This window comes from Saccostrea echinata, unplaced genomic scaffold (genome assembly GCF_033153115.1).
Source record: "Saccostrea echinata isolate AGI-Se365-2 ecotype Australia unplaced genomic scaffold, CSIRO_AGI_Sech_v1 ptg000008l, whole genome shotgun sequence".
NCBI lineage: Eukaryota > Metazoa > Mollusca > Bivalvia > Ostreida > Ostreidae > Saccostrea > Saccostrea echinata.
The window spans coordinates 4,453,369-4,472,500 of NW_026889757.1; the positions used below are offsets into that span (position 1 = coordinate 4,453,369).

General features: G+C 33.8%; 1 protein-coding gene across 1 annotated transcript; it reads left to right on the top strand.

The window, feature by feature from the left end:
* The first annotated feature begins 4,643 nt into the window (after window positions 1-4,643).
* LOC133181105 (uncharacterized) lies at window positions 4,644-6,170 on the top strand. The gene is made up of 2 exons (XM_061315647.1): window positions 4,644-5,425; window positions 6,113-6,170. The coding sequence occupies exons 1-2, from the start codon at window positions 4,644-4,646 to the stop codon at window positions 6,168-6,170; spliced, it is 840 nt and encodes a 279-aa protein (XP_061171631.1).
* The last annotated feature ends 12,962 nt before the right edge of the window (window positions 6,171-19,132 follow it).

The following is a 19,132-nucleotide window of genomic DNA, read 5'->3' on the forward strand; positions in this document are numbered from 1 at the left end:
AAAAAAGTGATTTTTAAGTTATTTTGTTTCTACATAAATTATAGGCTAATACCGACGTTGGAAAAGACATATTGATGCAAACAGGAAGTAGTATAACGGAAGACCTTCTCATTACTAGTAATGAGTTTCTAGTTATTATTATTATTATTATTCTTATTTTTTAGACAAATTTTGTGCACGCATTATCTCGAGAACTATTCAGTGGTTTTCCATCAAACTTTCAGGGATAATGCGCTATGAAATGCCATTGTTACATTTGAAAGAATTTTGGAGAAATTCGTTTCCGGTTCCAAGTTATGGACATTTTTCTGATTTTGAAATGACATTTTATCCGCGCGAGATCTAAAGAACGGCTAAAGATATGAACTGGAGACTTGTTGGAGAGCATAGAACATGACTTCTAAATATGCGGGTTTGCTTTTTCGTGCGTCGTGAGTACTTCCGGTCGCTACCGGAAGCGAATTAAAAAAGTCAATTTTTTCAACTTTTACGTTTTTCAATATTTTTCTTTGATTTTAATAGGGTTAATAGAGACTCTTATTGTAATGCTTAATATATAATTTGTTTTTAAAATTGTCTACCAGAATACATTTTAAAAATAGATTTTTTAGACAAATCTTGTGCACGCAATATCTCGAGAACTCTTCAATGGTTTTCCATCAAACTTTCAGGGATAATGCGCTATGAAATGCCATTGTTACATTTGAAAGAATTTTGGAAAAATTCGTTTCCGGTTCCAAGTTATGGACATTTTCTGATTTTGAAATGAAATTTTATCCGCGCGAGATCTAAAGAACGGCTAAAGATATGAATTGGAGAATTGTTGGAGAGCATAGAACATGACTTCTAGATATGCGGGTTTGCCTTTTCGTGCGTCGTGAGTACTTCCGGTCGCTACCGGAAGCGAATTAAAAAAGTCCATTTTTTCAACTTTTACGTTTTTCAATATTTTTCTTTGATCTTAGTAGGGTTATATTCCTTTACAGATGCAAGTTACCGAACATAATAGGTATCAGATTCCTTGAGCGTCATATGGCGAGACGTGTTTTGTTGCAAAACATTCAAGACTTATCATTAATGTGTTACTAAATGGAATAGTCCACTTTGGGGGTAAAGAGGAATATAAATTGTGTAAGAAAACTTAGCGCTGCCTTTATGTTACTTGCCCGTATACGATATGTTATATGTCCAGTGTGATAAATAAACATTCTTAGGCTCGAAAATCAGGCTACAGCAACATATTTTTTTTTAATTTCATTGAAGCTATCACGTACACTTATTCAATTGAAGACACATTTCAAAGAAAAGGTGCGAAGATTTACTCGTGAAGTTTGGCGCGAAATAATGTATCTTGATCCGCCTTTCACAAATGGTCTGATGCAGTAGTGTAGAAGTACAGAAAAGAGTACACGGACATGTCTGTATTTGGAATTGCATAGAATAGAAAGTTGAATGTACAAAGAATAAAGGAAGTAAACACAATAGTTTTTTTTTTTAGTTTTTATCAGTAACAGATTATTTTCTCTGCTATCAATTATTGTTAAAACTCAAGTAACAAATCCGATGTAAATCTACTAGCACTTCTCAAAATTTAGCTGGCTAGTTTTCATCCTGTAAGTCCGCACTATAAGAAAAAATAATAACCTGCCCGACACTCGTTACTTCAGGGAATGAGTGCAAGGTAAACATCGATGATGGCTGGTACATTGCGCTAGTGTAGTGGTTTCAACATTAAAGAACAAGAACCGCTTAGGACCTTTATTGGCCCTATGAATTTCAGGAAAACTGAAACTGCTTGGTTTTAGTTGACAATGCATTAAATATCATTTAGACCTTTGATGACTGCGTATCTATCAAAAATGACGTAATTTTCTTGCTAGCCTATGCATTACGACGTCATGAAATGCGTCATTTTCCTCGTATCCTGAAAATTTCTACAAAACAGCCAATTTTTAAAGCTATTTTTCGATATTTAATATAGGACGTAACCTCTGATCTTAAATATGCAACTATTAAATGATAGAACTGTTTCTGAGGATTACAAAACCTGTTTTATTTTTTAGATCAGAGGATGCGCTCATATTATTTCTCTTCTTTCTTTTTAAAACTAAAACTTGCATCACTTTAATGCATCTCTTTCGCTGTTTTGAAATGTTAGATTCCACTAACATTTCAAAATAAATAAAACGTCAACTTCCGGTCTATTGCTCAACAACAGTAAACGACTGAAGTCTAAAACTTTCAGGACTGATAGTCAGTCATCAGTTTATTTGAATCGTGACAAAATCTTGTATCGCCGTTACTTTTGGTCGTGACAGGAAGTGATGCAAAAAAGGGAATGGTTAATGGTTAGCACGTTGGATTTTCAGGCTGACTACCAGGGTTAAATCTCCAAAGTGTCTGAATTTCTTTTTTCACTTTTTCAGCTTGGGTTTTCTTTTTTTCAGAATCGGACGGAAGACCTCTCATTGCTCGCAATGAGTTTCTAGTTATTATTATTATTATTTTTCTTCCTGGGTACTTTTTTGTCCGTGAGTGATCTCCGAAACTACACATCCGATTGAGGTGAAACCTTTTTAGGGTTACTAGGCATGTTATGTAGATTTGCGGAACGAAGGTCATTTTGCGCGCACGCGCATGCACGTGCGTGCGCGTGCAATGCGTAAAATGACCAATATACTTGATATAGCTGTAACTTTTATATTTTTTGATAAAATGCTTTGATACTCAGAATATAAGGATATATTAAAAGTATGAACAAGATGACATGGTCAACATGCACATGCATGCACGTGCGCGCACGCGCAAAGCGTAAAATGACCAATTTACTTGATATAGTCGTAACTTTGAAATTTTTTGATGAAATGCTTTGATACTCAAAATATTTATATGTATTTAAAGTGTAGACAAGACGACATGATCATCATGCACATGCATGCATATGCATGCACGTGCGCGCGCGTGCAATGTGTTAAATGGCCAATTTACTTAATATAGCCGTACTTTTTATATTTTTTGATGAAAAGCTTTGATATTAAGAATATACAGATATATTAAAAGTGTAGACAGGATGATGTGGCCATCATGCACATGCGCGCGCGTGCAATGTGTTTAATGACCAATATACTTAATATAGCCGTAACTTTTATATTTTTTGATGAAAAGCTTTGATACTAAGAATAAACAGACATATTATAAGTGTAGACAAAATGGCATGGTCATTATGAACATGCATACAGGTGCGCGTGCGCGCAATGCTAAGATGACCAATATACTTGATATAGCCGGAACTTATATATTTTTTGATGAAATGTTTTGATACTGAGAATATAAAGATGCATTTATAGTATAGACGGAATGACATGGTCAACCTGCACATGCATGCACGTGCGCGCGCGTGAAATGCGTTATATGACCAATATACTTAATTGCCTTATTTAATGAAGCTTACAGGAAATAAGACACCAAAAGGGAGTTGGGGAGCGTTTGGGGAACATCTGTAACGGTGCCCGTTACAATTAATACTAGTTTATGTTGCAATATTCCTTTATTATCTATTTAAAGTGTCTATGTCTCCCAATTGATTCGATACGCAAGAGCATGTTCTGCATACGAAACATTTCTAAAACGAAGCAGGCTTCTGACAAATATGTTGATTTTACAAGGGTATCAACAATCAACGTTTCACTATAGCGATATAATGACGTTGTTTGAAGGTACAACCTGTGGTTAGGTGGAATGTTGACTGACGTATTTAACACAGAATTGTTGGATTTTTATCTAAAACTTTTCTATGGTCCCCTTATTTATGTAGCAATATACCATTACCTGCATATCGGGTTTATATCTCACAGTTGATTCGATACGCAGGAGAATGTTCTTTGTACGAACAATTTCTACAATGAGACAGACTACTGAAAAATAAGATGATGATACAAGTGTTTCTACAATCTCGTTTAAAGTCAAAATTTCGAAAATTCTAGGATTGAGAAAAATGACTTTGTTTGCAATTGCAATCTGTCGTTAGGTCGAATGTTGACTGATGTCTTTCATACAAATTAAAAGGCCATTATTTTCAAACTGAATTGACTACGGCTTTCTCCGTTTACCAGATCTTGACAAAGACATAATGGAAGAATGTATCAAATTAATGTTGTTTTTAAAAACTCATTATATGCGAGAATTATTTCAATATTTAAGTTCTTTGAATGAAAATTAAGCACATTTAGGTTATTATATTTGTATTCATAAAGAGGATTTTGTCCTGAATAATTTCACAGAATACATTTGCAGCTGTCAATCTACACAAACTCGTAACAATCCTCTGCTATTACAATTGCTTTAGACTTTAAACCAGCATACAGCAAGTGTGAGTGAATTTTCCGTTTTTCACTTTCAGCTTCCTCAATCCTGGACACTTTGTAGGAAAAGATAATAAAAATTCTCCCACACAAGTTTTTCCTTAAAATGCAGTGACGAAGAAGCCGCACGAGTTGTTCTTCAAATTCGATCAATCCTCAGGTATGTATACGTAAATATTTTTTTTTATAGTTCAGAGATTCGTACATCTGATAAACCTATTTTACAATATGATAATTTTGAAATTAGTATAGAGATTTTTATCTTTTTCTTTTTGCAGAAAGATGGCCGACTCGTCGCGTACTACTCCATCCCAGGCTCTCTCAAGCTTCTTTTACACAAACTCTATGTTAGCACCTACGTGCATTCTGTTCATGAGTATTGTTATAATGATAATTTTCTCCACGTCAAAATCAGTTCCAAAACCACGTCCAGTTGTTTGGGGAACGGAAGCAATTATGACCTTCATAAGCATGCTTTTTACGTTTCTTGTTTGGTTCCTTGTACATTACAACAGACGCAGATATTTAAGAGGGCAAGTAAGAGACGACGTGTCCAAGAATGTTAAGCTCGTTTTCCTTTGGATATTTGGTCTTGGCAACATTCTTAATTCTGGAATTAACATGGCTATCAATATTGACTGTTTGATTTTTGGTGGCCCCCAGCCATTTGAGGGTGAGCAAATTACAAGTATTCTTTGTCATGTAACTGAGATATTTTTCTGTGTTGGGCAGTTGGGATTTCTAAGTCTTTATGGATCGTATAGATTTAAATCATCGTCTCTAATTAATTATGGAATATCTTTCATGGTCATAGCTCATCTTCTTCGATGGTGTAGAACTTTCTTTGATTCAATTTTGGAAGAAGGCAAGCCATCTTTTTCAAATAAAACGTTTGTGGATGACTGCTTTTATAATTCCACCATAGTTTCCATTCGACATATGTTTAATCCATACATCGGACCTATTATCAGTGAATACTGTTTACTATCTGTTGCCATAGCTATTAAAATGTTTATTACATTTGACTTTGGCTCGTGTATGCAAACGGAAGAAGCGACAATGAGGCAAGGAGATTCAAGTTCTTGTTCCGATATTGAAAATTCGTCAACAATTTCATGGAATATGTTCGACATACAGAGGCATCAAATCTCTTTCTATTTGTCTATAGGGAGTGGGATCATTTTATCACTTCCTTTTGCTGTGGCTTATTTTTTACTCGGTTTCAACAACCATAATTTGTCTGGCGTCTACAGAATAATTAGAATACCATATGACTTAATGGTTTTATGTCTTCTATGTTTCGGATACAGACAATTTAACGTACAATTTCATGAAAAATTAGGTAGACAAACAGAAAAAATAATAAATCACCCAGTTCTTATCTTCGTCACAGCGGGAGCGATGGCTTACACCACTTTTGGTTGTATAGCTGGAATAATGTGTTTACACCAATCGTCTGGTCGTGTTCTTTTAGCTGATAAAATTATTCAGGCAATTGGCATCATTTTCCAGACCAAGCTTATACTCCATGTTCAAACATTCTGCTTCAAGGATGCAAATGTTCATGTTACATTTACTAAAGTACATGGCATCTTTCTTTGTATATTCGTTATGAACATAATTCATTGGACACTAACTACGTTTGCTTCCGGAAAACCCGAAGACACTATGTCCCTCGAGGTAGATTTTTATGGAGAGGACTATTTAAGAGTGATTATGCAAATGATGTTTCCTATCATGCTGTTTTACAGATTTCTGACAGCAATAGAAATGTATGAACTTTACAAAAAGACCGATATTTACAGATAAAGCTGACATTTGCCACTAATATATTTGATATGTTCATTTTGAATATATCGTATTGACACGTATCATTGAGGTGGACTCAATTTCCAAGTCTTAAACATTGTAATGAACTAAGTTCACATCTATATGTATATGTGTAATACATGTACCATAATTGTGCACATTGTACATGTATCTGATGTCTTATTCCAAGAATGATGTTTCATAAAATATAAATCTGAGATTTCCATTTTGTATACATTTTTAAACAATACAGAATATTTTTATGCGTTTTATCAAAAATAAACTAAGAAAAAAAACATTATTTTTCATGTCAACTACCCTCTTACACCCTATTGTATATTAAAGAGGGATTCTTCTCATATTTCTTGTATTTAGAAATTAATGAAATTTTCACAGATTCAAGAAGACATTACCACTGGGTGATGGTATCAATTAGATTAAATTTGACCGTTTTATTTTAGAAGCAAGGTCAGGCCAAGGTCATTATCTTTTTCCTTCACAATAAAAATAAAAAGTTACTGTTGCCAATCATATAATGCCTACTTCTATTTCAAAAAGTTAAATACTTTTCTTTTTGCATAAAAAGTTACTACCATATAAGGTCTTTCAGATGATACTACCAAATCGACATGAATAATGCAACTAAAATAGATATTGGCTAATCCGCATTTTCTCTTTTTTTCTTAGATATTTAGGATATATTAGTTATTTTAATATGCTTCGTATATTTAAATTTTTCTTATTTTCACATATGGTAAAGTAGTCATATAAAGATACAAACTGATACAAAAACAAAAAGTTTTGACCGTTTACTAAGCGAGAAAAAACACTTTTTACAGATTTTTTGCTCAAATCTGTACTTAGATTGGAAGCTTTTAAAAGCTAATTAAATTGTAGTTTGTATGAAAAATTATATATATATTTTTTGATATATTTTAAAACTTTAGTCCCTTACTATCAATTTTACTTACATTTGAAATTTTTTGTAATGTCTTTGATTGTTTAAAAATTTTAACGAAATTCATTGTTGTATAATAATGTTAAGAAGCAGAGAAGGAGATATTTTCATACACTGTCGTTCCGCCAAAAATATAGTCCCTGCTATATTTCAAATTCAGTTTACCATTTCTATTTTAGGTTGTACAACTATGATGAGGAAAGAAAAATATGATTTTTTAAATCCCTTACATCTAAATGTATAAGACCTATAAGCGAATATACTTTGAAAATCTCATCTAGTCAGAAACCAGACAGGAATCCCTCCTTAACTACGAGTTTGTAAATTGCACATGAAATTAATTCTACTTAGTCGATCTATTACATTTTTTAATATTTATTTTTTTTTATGTTTTATAAGCATGATTGAAGATGATTTGATTTATTAAAGATTTATAACTACAGCTCATGTCTATTAGTAATAGAAAAAGGCAGTGGGAACACTGGCTAGAGAAGAGGTTCAACAAGGAAATATATGGAGTTCTTTAAAAATCAACTTGGGCGAGGTATAACTATTTTAAGGATTCTACATATGTCCGTATTACCCCTGTAAGTGTCTACTTAACGAATATGTCCTGTCAATGACAACGAATTTCAATATTTGCTCAGCAAAGTTTGCTCAAATCGTTTCATGTCATTGTTTATTAACAATAGTTTCTTCCATTCATATATCGATATATCCCAGTGATCTCGAAAAAAAAAGGCATCAAAGTTAGCTATATCTGTTTCATATTTTGATGTTTTACTGACTATAAGTGATAAAAGCCAACTAACAACTAAACTATGACAGACTAGACGACTTCAGTTTTTCCAGGGTCAATGTTCCTAATTTATGTAGCAATAAGCTGCTATTACCAGCATATTGTGTTTCCCACGTTACTCGATACTCAAACATGTTCTAAGTACGATATTTTTTTAAGACAGGCAGGTTACTGACAAATAAGTTGATCTTACAGGAATTTCAACAACCCCATTTATTAAATTGGAAAATCCAACTTACACCCATAGCTCTCTTTCTAGGGAAGAAATTCTTCAAAATCATATGTCCGTTTTAGATATTTTTAAATATTCCTAACAATCAAAATAAATTTGAATTACCATACCTTTACTGGATTCCTAAACTTCATAAAAATCCTTATAATCAAAGATACATAGCTGGTTCCAGTAAATGTTCTACCAATCCTCTTTCTTTACTCCTCACTCAAATATTTACTGTAATGAAGGAGAAACTTCAGGAGTACTGTACAACAGTATATTCGAGAAGTGGTGTAAATCAGAAATGGGTACTTCAAAACTCCAAAGAACTTTTAGAAAATTTGAAATCACTAACATCAATAACATCAAAACGTACTCGACTTTTCAACAATTTATACAACTATTCCGAAGGATAAATTGAAGTCCAGGCTTTTTGACATCATAGACAGCTGCTTTTTTAATAAAAATGGAACTCATAAATAAACTTACATTATCACTGGTCATTTGCAAAATTATATTGTTAAAAAGCATTCTGATTGTATACACAAGTACTCTGAAGTTCATAGTAAAGAGATGCCTCAGTTTCTGATTGACAATATCTATGTAGTTTTTGAAGATCAGGTCTTCCAACAATCTATTGGAATTCCCATGGGTACCAATTGCGCCCCGTTTTAAGCAGACCTGTTTTTGTATTTATACGAAGCAAAATTCAAAAACTTCTACATAGAAGAAGGAAACACTTGCAGTGGCCTTCAGCTCGACATTTCGATCTATCGACGACGTATTATCAATGAATAATAGTTACTTTCATTCATATGTCGACTCCATATATCCCAGTGAACTTAAATTAAAAGATACCACATATTCTAACACATCTCTTTAGATATTTTACTAGAAAAAGACGTTACTAGAAAAAGACGTGAATGGTAACCAAACAACAAAGCTTTATGATAAACGTGATGACTTCAACTTTTCAATCGTCAACTTACCTTACTTATGTAGCAATATACCCTTATCACCTGCATATGGCGTTTATGTCTCTCAGTTGATTCGATACGCAAGAGCATGCTCTACGTATATACAATTTCTAAAACGAGGCAATCTATTGACAAATAAGTTGACAAAACAAGGATTTCAACAGTCTCGTTTGAAGTAATCATTCCGCAAGTTTTACAGTCGATACAATGATCTTGTCAACACATACAACCTATCATTGAGTCAAATGCTGACTGACGTTTTACATACTAATTGTTAGGCCATTATTTATACACTAAACTGTCTACGGATTTTGTTTTCGATCATGACAAGGAGCACACGGCGGGTGTGACCTATCGACAGGGGATGCTCACTCCTCCATGGCACCTGATCCCACCTCTTAATTGTGAGGCCCGTGTTTGCTCTGCTCCAAATTTGTATCGTTTCATTAGACTTTAAATTCGAGATTGAATACAATTTTTTATCTTCATATTTCATTCTATGGTCGTTATTATGACCTAATAATACCTATTGTTAAGCCTTTACGTTTAACCTAAATTTTTATTACGGAATATTCAGTCTATCTGATCAGTATACATGGTTCACGAGTTTGACTTGTCGACAGGGCATGTTTACTTTGCATAGGATCCTGATCCCAACTGTGGAAACTCAATGGACCCGTGTTTTTCGCCTTGTTCACAGAACTGTATTGTGTTTTAAAGTCGATCACCACTGTTTGTTATCTTGGCCTTTTTTCATTATTTTGTCATCTATAGCTTTTTTAAACATCGGTTACAAGGGGTACCGTGGAAACGGTACCTAGTCAGTAGGACACATAGAGTGGGAAACGAACTATATCTTGTCAGAAGATAACAACATATAGCTTTATATAATACCCCTCTCGACGAACAAAATCTTAATCAGATGATAACTAACACTGAAAGGCTGTTTTATGAGACATTATATTACAATATTGCGTAAATGCATACTATACACTGCAGTTAAGTTTTGAACTGTTTGGAGTAAGTGATACAATGAAGCGCATTGAAGTGGTAAAATTTTCCGTTTGAATGAAACGTTTTGAGCTTTCTTTAGAATGTTGATTGCCAAATAATGACACGCCCATTTCTTTTAAAAAGGGAAAAAAGCGATCAAATGGTTCATTCGAATACCCGTTCAACAGGTATTCCATAAATACAATAGCCAATCAATTGAAAGTATACATAAACAACGAGTAAACACGTGTTCGACTGATACATGTGTTGTGGTAACTCCAATAAACACGATAAATTCATAATTATGTACACATTCGTTGCAATACCTATTTTACAGAAGCGGGAAGTCTATAGCTCTCTCTCCTAACTTCATAAAATCTCTGCTAGTCGCAGAGAGTGGGGTGTCTTAAAGCATTACGACGAATATTTCTTTCTCGTTTCTAAAGAAATGGGCGTGTCATTATGTAACAATTGACGTTCGATAAAAAAGACCCAAACTTTCCATTCAAAAGAAAAATTTTACCACTTCAATGCGCTTCATTGTATGCTGTTATGAGATTTCATAAATCACATTGCTCAAATGCTTAATTCCATTTTTTTAAATAGAATTGTATACTTCGTATTTTGGTAATCCGATCCACATATTCAGTTACACTACTGAAAATACTCACAAGAATATCTCTGAATTCACAAAGTAAAATGTATTTACCCGTAGTATTTCTTCAAAGTTCATCATTACACTTAATCATATTATAAGGAAAATTATTAAATTTCAAATATATTTTCAGGAAATCTGCAGCTTATGAATATTGCATTTTCTAATATAAAAATTGATCAACAAGTATATTTTTGGACAAAAAACTATAGGTATATTTTTCCTTAACAGGAGAAAATTGGTTTTATTTTATATTTATACAGTATTTTGGTTTTTCGTTTATCTTCAATTGTGTAGAATCGCCCAAAATATGGCTGAAATATTGCCTACTCGGCGTTAAAAAATAATAATCTATCAATTAATTGTGTCTAACGCGTGACACACTTGTTAAAATTAACGTCGCAGGATCTAAACCCACTGCGGGAAGTGGAGAACATTCCTTCGATGAAACCGTATAAATTGGGGTATCATGTTGCAGTAGGTGCTGGCAGGAAAAAGATCCCTCACTGCTCAGAACCATAAATGTCTTTCACAGGTCTAAATTTGCAACCTTCCACCGCAAATAGTGGCGTCTCCATATGATTGAAAAAATCCTCAAAGGGACGTTAAAAGTACAAACAAACAAACAAAATCTTCAATATATTGTTATATATATTTTTACACATTGTGTATAAAACTTGTGATATCATTGCAAACAATTACAGATCCCAATTTCATATCATGTTAATAAGCATTGGCATCGGGAGCAATATAAGGAAAATTTTGATTTCTATTAAAAAATCATTTATTTTTGTACTTTTATGAGACAAAAATGTCAAATATTTACAAGACTATAGAAACTCAAATCTAAGTGAGATGCGTGAAATGAAAATTGTTTCAAGAAAAAAATTCAATTTCATATTTCATTTTGATGCTTTTTTCAATTTAATAATAATTTTAAGAGTTTGTTCATGGCTGAGGAGCGGATACTAGTTTTCATAACTAGGTTGATTACACAAGATAAACATGTACACATAAAAAATCGCCAAAGCTTTCTCTTTTCCTAGTTTTTTTTGATATATTGCACTTAATACATTTTAAGATTTTTTTATTTCAAAGTTTCAACAGGCTGTTAATAAATTATGCCAGAGTAGTTAAGGAATTTGTTAAAATATGAAACTTAAACTGAAAATATTCGGTCTATCTTTTTTTAGCTTTCAGTTGACAGCAATACTTGTGTCTGTGGTTTCCAATGAAATATTCCATTAATAGCTGAAAGAAAGATGGTTTGCATATTGACCTTTAAATTTTTTATACGATTATTTTAATTTATTTCTAAAACACTTAATCCATTCTGACAAAGTGTTCAGGTTTTTCTTTTCATATTTAGCCCAACGTCTGGCATAATCTTCGACAGAATTCATAATAGAAATGTCTGTCACCAATTGAGAGATTGGGGTTTCCTGTATTTCGGACCTTTTAGATCATTGCTTTAAGGTCTTCATTTTCAACTCTATCGACATCACCGGTAGTGACAGTCCAATAGGACTGTAGTTGAAAGATGAAAAAGAGCAAGAGCACTTGAAAGGATTTTGTTTTAGATGTTTAATATCTAGGCATTTTAAGGTTTGTTTATAATTGAAAAGTTGGAGGGAACGGTTTGAGAATATTTGTAGGAAATGCAGGGTGTAGACTACAACTTGATACATATGGTGGAATACAAGAATGAACATTTTGATTAAGAATCTTACTAATGTTTTTAGCATCTATTCCTCTATTGGAAAATTTAAGTTTAAACCGGCGCTTTCAGTATCTTCTGATACACGTGGTAGCTTAAAAGCCTGTGCTGGACAACATCCATAATTACAAACACTATTCTGTATTCTGCAGTTAAAGTATGGAGTTGCTTTAGCTTCTTCAAATAGACAATTCAAAAATGTCAAGGGTACCGAATGGAGATTGGTGCGAATGTAATGAATGCCCAATTGTTTATTGATGTAAGGCAAAATATTCGAATATACGAATGGAAATACATATTGTAACTATTGTTAATTTATAAAACGTCGTTGATATATCTGAATATCAAGTTAAAGGCAACGGCAAGTGTTTTCTTCTTCTTATGTAGAAATTTTTGAATGAATTCTGCTCCATAGGAGTATAAAAACAGGTCGGCTAATAAACGAGCACAATTAGTCCCCATTGAAATTCCAACATTTCGTTGAAAAACTTGGTCTCCAAAGTCTAAATAAATGTTGTCATTTAGGAACTCCAGCGCATGATGATTTTGTAAAATTTGTTTTATAAAGTTGACTAGTGGTTTGACTGAAAAATTACAGGAATTGGTATCTCCTATTAATTCATATCAAATTAAGTTAAATATCAATGTTAAGGATACAAAATCAATTCCCCTTTTATATTTGTGATCTTGAGACGAAGAAGTCACGAGCAATTTACCACAGCCTTAGCATTTGTGATTAGGCCAACTTTAAAATACTGTAAAAAAAAAATCAACTTTGCTTGCGCTCTCCCAGTACAGTATTGAAAAGTTTACAGGGAGGGGGTGTTGAATTTTAAACTACCTGATGATGCTTTCATATCAATATAACAAATGGCTTTGTTGTTCTTGAGCAGCAGATTTTTTTCCCCCATATATTCATTTGTAAAAATTTGATCCCCCATTGTGGCCCCATCCTACCCCCGGGGGCCCTCATTTGAACAAATTTAATTCTACACTACCCAAAGATGCCTCCATATCAATTTAACTAATCATGGCTTTTCTGTTCTTGAGAAAAAGACTTTTTCCTATATATTCCTCTGTAAACTATGATCACCCATTGTGGCCCCAACCTATCCCCGGGGTAATAATTTGAACAAACTTGAATCTTCACTTTCTGAGGATGCTACCATATAAATATGACCAATCATGGCTTTACTGTTCTTAAGAAGAAGATTTTTAAAGATATTTTCCTATATATTTCTATGTAAATCTTGGATCCCCCATTGTGGTCCCACCCTACCCCCGGGGGTCATGATTTGAACAAATTTGAATCTTCACTACCTGAGGATGCTTCCTTATAAATATGACCAATCATGGCTTTACTGTTTTTAAGAAAAAGATTTTTAGAGATATTTTCTTATATATTTTTAGGTAAAACTTTGATCCCCCATTGTGGCCCCACCCTACCCCCGGGGGTCATGATTTGAACAAACTTGAATCTTCACTACCTGAGGATGCTTCCATATAAATATGACCAATTGTGGTTTTGCTGTTCTTAAGAAGAAGATTTTTAAAGATATTTTCCTATATATTTCTATGTAAAATTTTGATCCCCATTGTGGCCCCACCCTACCCCCGGGGGTCATAATTTGAACAAACTTGAGTCTACACTACCTGAGGATGCTTCCATAACAATATGACCAATCATGCCTTTGCTGTTCTTAAGAAGAAGATTTTTAATTATATTTTCCTATAAATATCTATGTAAAACTTGGATCCCCCATTTTGGCCCCACCCTACCCCCGGGGGTCATAATTTGAACAAACTTGAGTCTACACTACCTGAGGATGCTTCCATAACAATATGACCAATCATGGCTTTGCTGTTCTTAAGAAGAAGATTTTTAAAGATATTTTCCTATATATTTCTATGTAAAACTTGGATCCCCCATTGTGGCCCCACCCTACCTCCGGGGGTCATGATTTGAATAAACTTGAATCTACACTACCTGAGGATGCTTCCATATAAATATGACCAATCATGGCTTTGCTGTTCTTAAGAAGAAGATTTTTAAAGATATTTTCCTATATATTTCTATGTTAATCATGCATCCCCCATTGTGGTCCCACCCTACCCCCGGGGGTCATGATTTGAATAAACTTGAATCTACACTACCTGAGGATGCTTCCATAAAAATATGACCAATCATGGCTTTGCTGTTCTTAAGAAGAAGATTTTTAAAGATATTTTCCTATATATTTCTATGCAAAACTTGGATCCCCCATTGTGGCCCCACCCTACCCCCCGGGGTCTTGATTTGAACAAACTTGAATCTACACTACCTGAGGATGCTTCCATATAAATATGACCAATCTTGGCTTTACTGTTCTTAAGAAGAAGATTTTTAAAGATATTTTCCTATATATTTCTATGTAAATCTTGGATCCCCCATTGTGGTCCCACCCTACCCCCGGGGGTCATGATTTGAACAAATTTGAATCTTCACTACCTGAGGATGCTTCCTTATAAATATGACCAATCATGGCTTTACTGTTTTTAAGAAAAAGATTTTTAGATATATTTTCTTATATATTTTTAGGTAAAACTTTGATCCCCCATTGTGGTCCCACCCTACCCCCGGGGGTCATGATTTGAACAAACTTGAATCTTCACTACCTGAGGATGTTTCCGTATAAATATGACCAATTGTGGTTTTGCTGTTCTTAAGAATAAGATTTTTAAAGATATTTTCCTATATATTTCTATGTAAAATTTTGATCCCCATTGTGGCCCCACCCTACCCCCGGGGGTCATAATTTGAACATACTTGAGTCTACACTACCTGAGGATGCTTCCATATAAATATGACCAATCATGCCTTTGCTGTTCTTAAGAATAAGATTTTTAAAGATATTTTCCTATATATATCTATGTAAAACTTGGATCCCCCATTTTGGCCCCACCCTACCCCCGGGGGTCATGATTTGAACAAACTTGAATCTACACTACCTGAGGATGCTTCCATAACAATATGACCAATCATGGCTTTACTGTTCTTAAGAAGAAGATTTTTAAAGATATTTTCCTATATATTTCTATGTAAAACTTGGATCCCCCATTGTGGCCCCACCCTACCCCCCGGGGGTCATGATTTGAACAAACTTGAATCTACACTACCTGAGGATGCTTCCATATAAATATGACCAATCTTGGCTTTACTGTTCTTAAGAAGAAGATTTTTAAAGATATTTTCCTATATATTTCTATGTAAAACTTGGATCCCCCATTGTGGCCCCACCCTACCTCCGGGGGTCATGATTTGAATAAACTTGAATCTACACTACCTGAGGATGCTTCCATAACAATATGACCAATCATGGCTTTACTGTTCTTAAGAAGAAGATTTTTAAAGATATTTTCCTATATATTTCTATGTTAATCATGCATCCCCCATTGTGGTCCCACCCTACCCCTGGGGGTCATGATTTGAATAAACTTGAATCTACACTACCTGAGGATGCTTCCATAAAAATATGACCAATCATGGCTTTGCTGTTCTTAAGAAGAAGATTTTTAAAGATATTTTCCTATATATTTCTATGCAAAACTTGGATCCCCCATTGTGGCCCCACCCTACCCCCGGGGGTCATGATTTGAACAAACTTGAATCTACACTACCTGAGGATGCTTCCATATTAATATGACCAATCTTGGCTTTACTGTTCTTAAGAAGAAGATTTTTAAAGATATTTTCCTATATATTTCTATGTAAAACTTGTATCCCCCATTGTGGCCCCACCCTACCCCCGGGGGTCATGATTTGAACAAACTTGAATCTACACTACCTGAGGATATGTTTCCACATAAGTTTTATCTTTCCTGGCCCAGTGGTTCTTGAGAAGAAGATTTATTTTTTCACTAATTCATAATTATCTCCCCTTGAAAGAGGACGTGGCCCTACATTTGAACAAACTTGAATCCCCTTTACCCAAGGATGCTTTGTGGCAAGTTTGGATGAATTTGGCCCAGTGGTTCTTGAGAAGAAGATGAAAATGTGAAAAGTTTACAACAACAACAACAACGACAACGACGACAGACAACAGACAAATTTTGATCAGAAAAGCTCACTTGAGCCTTTGGCTCAGGTGAGCTAAAAAAGGTGATTGATGACAAAGTTTGATTCTCAACGTTTGATTCTCTTGCGTTTCTCTGACGAACACTGGAAGAACACTCAATTAAAATGTAATATAAGAGCATTACATGTGTTTAGATCTATTATACCTTTTTGGATATTTTATTAGAGAAAAATACTAATGGGAAACTAACTAAAAATTTATTATAAATATGATGACTTAAACTTTTCTATCGTCCTCTTGCCTTATTTATGTAGCAATATATCATTATCACCTGCACATTGAGTTCATGGCTCCCAATTGATACACGAGAGCACGATCTACTTACGAACAATTTCTAAAACGAGACAAGCTATTGACAAATAAGTTGATAATACAAGGATATCAACAGCTTCGTTTTGTCAACAATTCGCAAATTTTATGGTCTATACAATGACCTTATTAGCATATACATACAATCTATCGTTAAGTCGAATGTTGACTGGCGTTTTTCATATAAATTGTTAAGCCATTATTTTCACACCGAATTGTCTACGGATTTCCCGTTTGCCCGATCATTCCAACGAGCAACAGCAGGTATGATCGGTCGACAGAGGATGCTTACTCCTCCATGGCACCTGAACCCACCTCTGATGATTTTTTTAAAGATCCCCATTTGCTCTTCTCCCATGTAATTTTCCGATTGACATTTAGCTTGATTACTGGTCGTTATCTTCATATAAATATTTCACCTATTGAGTTTTTAGCACACAGTAAAAATCGCACAATAGGTACTTCACAGAGCCTATCGGTTAATACTATTTTGATCCTTCTCTCTCATCAGTTTCAAATTTTGATATTTTACTACTAATAAACGTTTATTGCCAATTATACAGTAAATTATTGATAAACGGGATGACTTTCGAATCAGCCTCTTCTTAAATGTATTATTAGTAAAATTCTACAATCACCTGCATATGGTGTGTGAGTCTCTAACTTATTCGGTATGCTAAAGCATGCTGTGTAATACAAAGTCTGTATACGATCAACTTTTGAACAGGCAGGATACTGACAAATAAGATGACGTATCAGAGCTTTCATCAGTCTCAATCAAGGTCAACATTTCGAAAATTCCTGAGTCAATATTGTAATTTGAAAGCAAATACATTTATTTTTCCATTTTTTGCAAGGTTATAAACTTTACAAAAAACTTTTTATAAACTTTGCAAATTTACAAAAATCCATGAAGGCCATGGCTTTTATAAATACGGAATATAATTTAATAGTATGGTGCCGTTGAACCCCAGAAAAAATATATATTTGTTTGGAAAAAATGTTTTGACAGGTTTGTTTTTCGTTCGGACGAACAAGATATTTGGGTGGACAAATTAGTTCAAATATATTACTACATTCGTGCATATTAATAGCGATTCTCTGTAACCACTTAAACTTCTTTGCCACGCATGGTCACCGATTTTGATGAAACTTTGCCCATTATTACAACTTGACACCAGAAACATATATCAAATAAAATTTCGTTGCTATGCGTCTTGGTTGCCATGGTAACAGCCAGAAAAGTTGGGAAAATTGAGATTTTACGCTACTTTGAATCTTTATTAAGCCTTGATAAAGACTAAGAAAAACAAACAAACCATTCTCACAAAAATCTGAAACCTTGTTGCCACTTATGCTGTAAAGAAACTATTTAGAATTTATCTTTAAGTAAGTTGTAACCATGGGTACATTTGGAATACATTTTAGATGCTGAAAAATGCAGAAAAACGCTCAATATTCACTAATGATAGGTGTTAAATGATCAAACTCAATCAACAACCTAAGAAAAAACAATAAAAATATTTGACCTTAAGTAATTAGGTATTGGCAATATTATTATAAAAATAACTCATGGTTGCCATGGTAACACAGTGTAACCGTGCAAAATATATTGCTAAGATTGGGTTAAAGCTACTATCTTCAGGAAAAACAATAAAATTCATGACTGGCACATATACATCCTTAGGACCTTGCAACACCGGCAACATAAGCAAAATTGGGATTAATTGTTACTTTGCAGTGTTACCATGGAAACAATGTACCAGTTGTTTAAAGGGATATTTTTTTGCTGCCTTAGGAATTTACTTACTTTTTATTCAAGAAACATATTATTTGACTCACCTTGAAAGGTACTTATCTGGAAGAACTAAAGTTGAATATCATATATTGATAACGTTTGTTGAAAAATACAACACTGTTGCTATGGTAACCAAGAAGGAAAAATGTTCGATTTTGTTAATTTTATATCAATATGAAACCCTATGTGCCAGCTTTTTGCATCCAGTTAGAGATTGGGTGGCAGTCATGATTGAAAGTCAGGTTAGTTGTTCATAATTATCAATCATAAAAGTTTTGGGAATCTACATACAAGGGTACGTATCCAAGGAAACAAAATATTTTTCAGATTTTTATGCATATTTTTTCGGCTCATTTCCATAACAACGCACTATTTAAAGAATTGAATTTGAATTTTTTGAAATGTGAAAATTAGGGTCACATGAAAA

Bases quoted from the DNA above. Each gene is read 5' to 3' on its own strand.
- LOC133181105 (XM_061315647.1), top strand. From the start codon at position 4,644: ATGGCCGACTCGTCGCGTACTACTCCATCCCAGGCTCTCTCAAGCTTC. The intron at 5,426-6,112 runs GCAAGGAGATTC...GCTGTTTTACAG, and splicing joins ACGGAAGAAGCGACAATGAG to ATTTCTGACAGCAATAGAAA.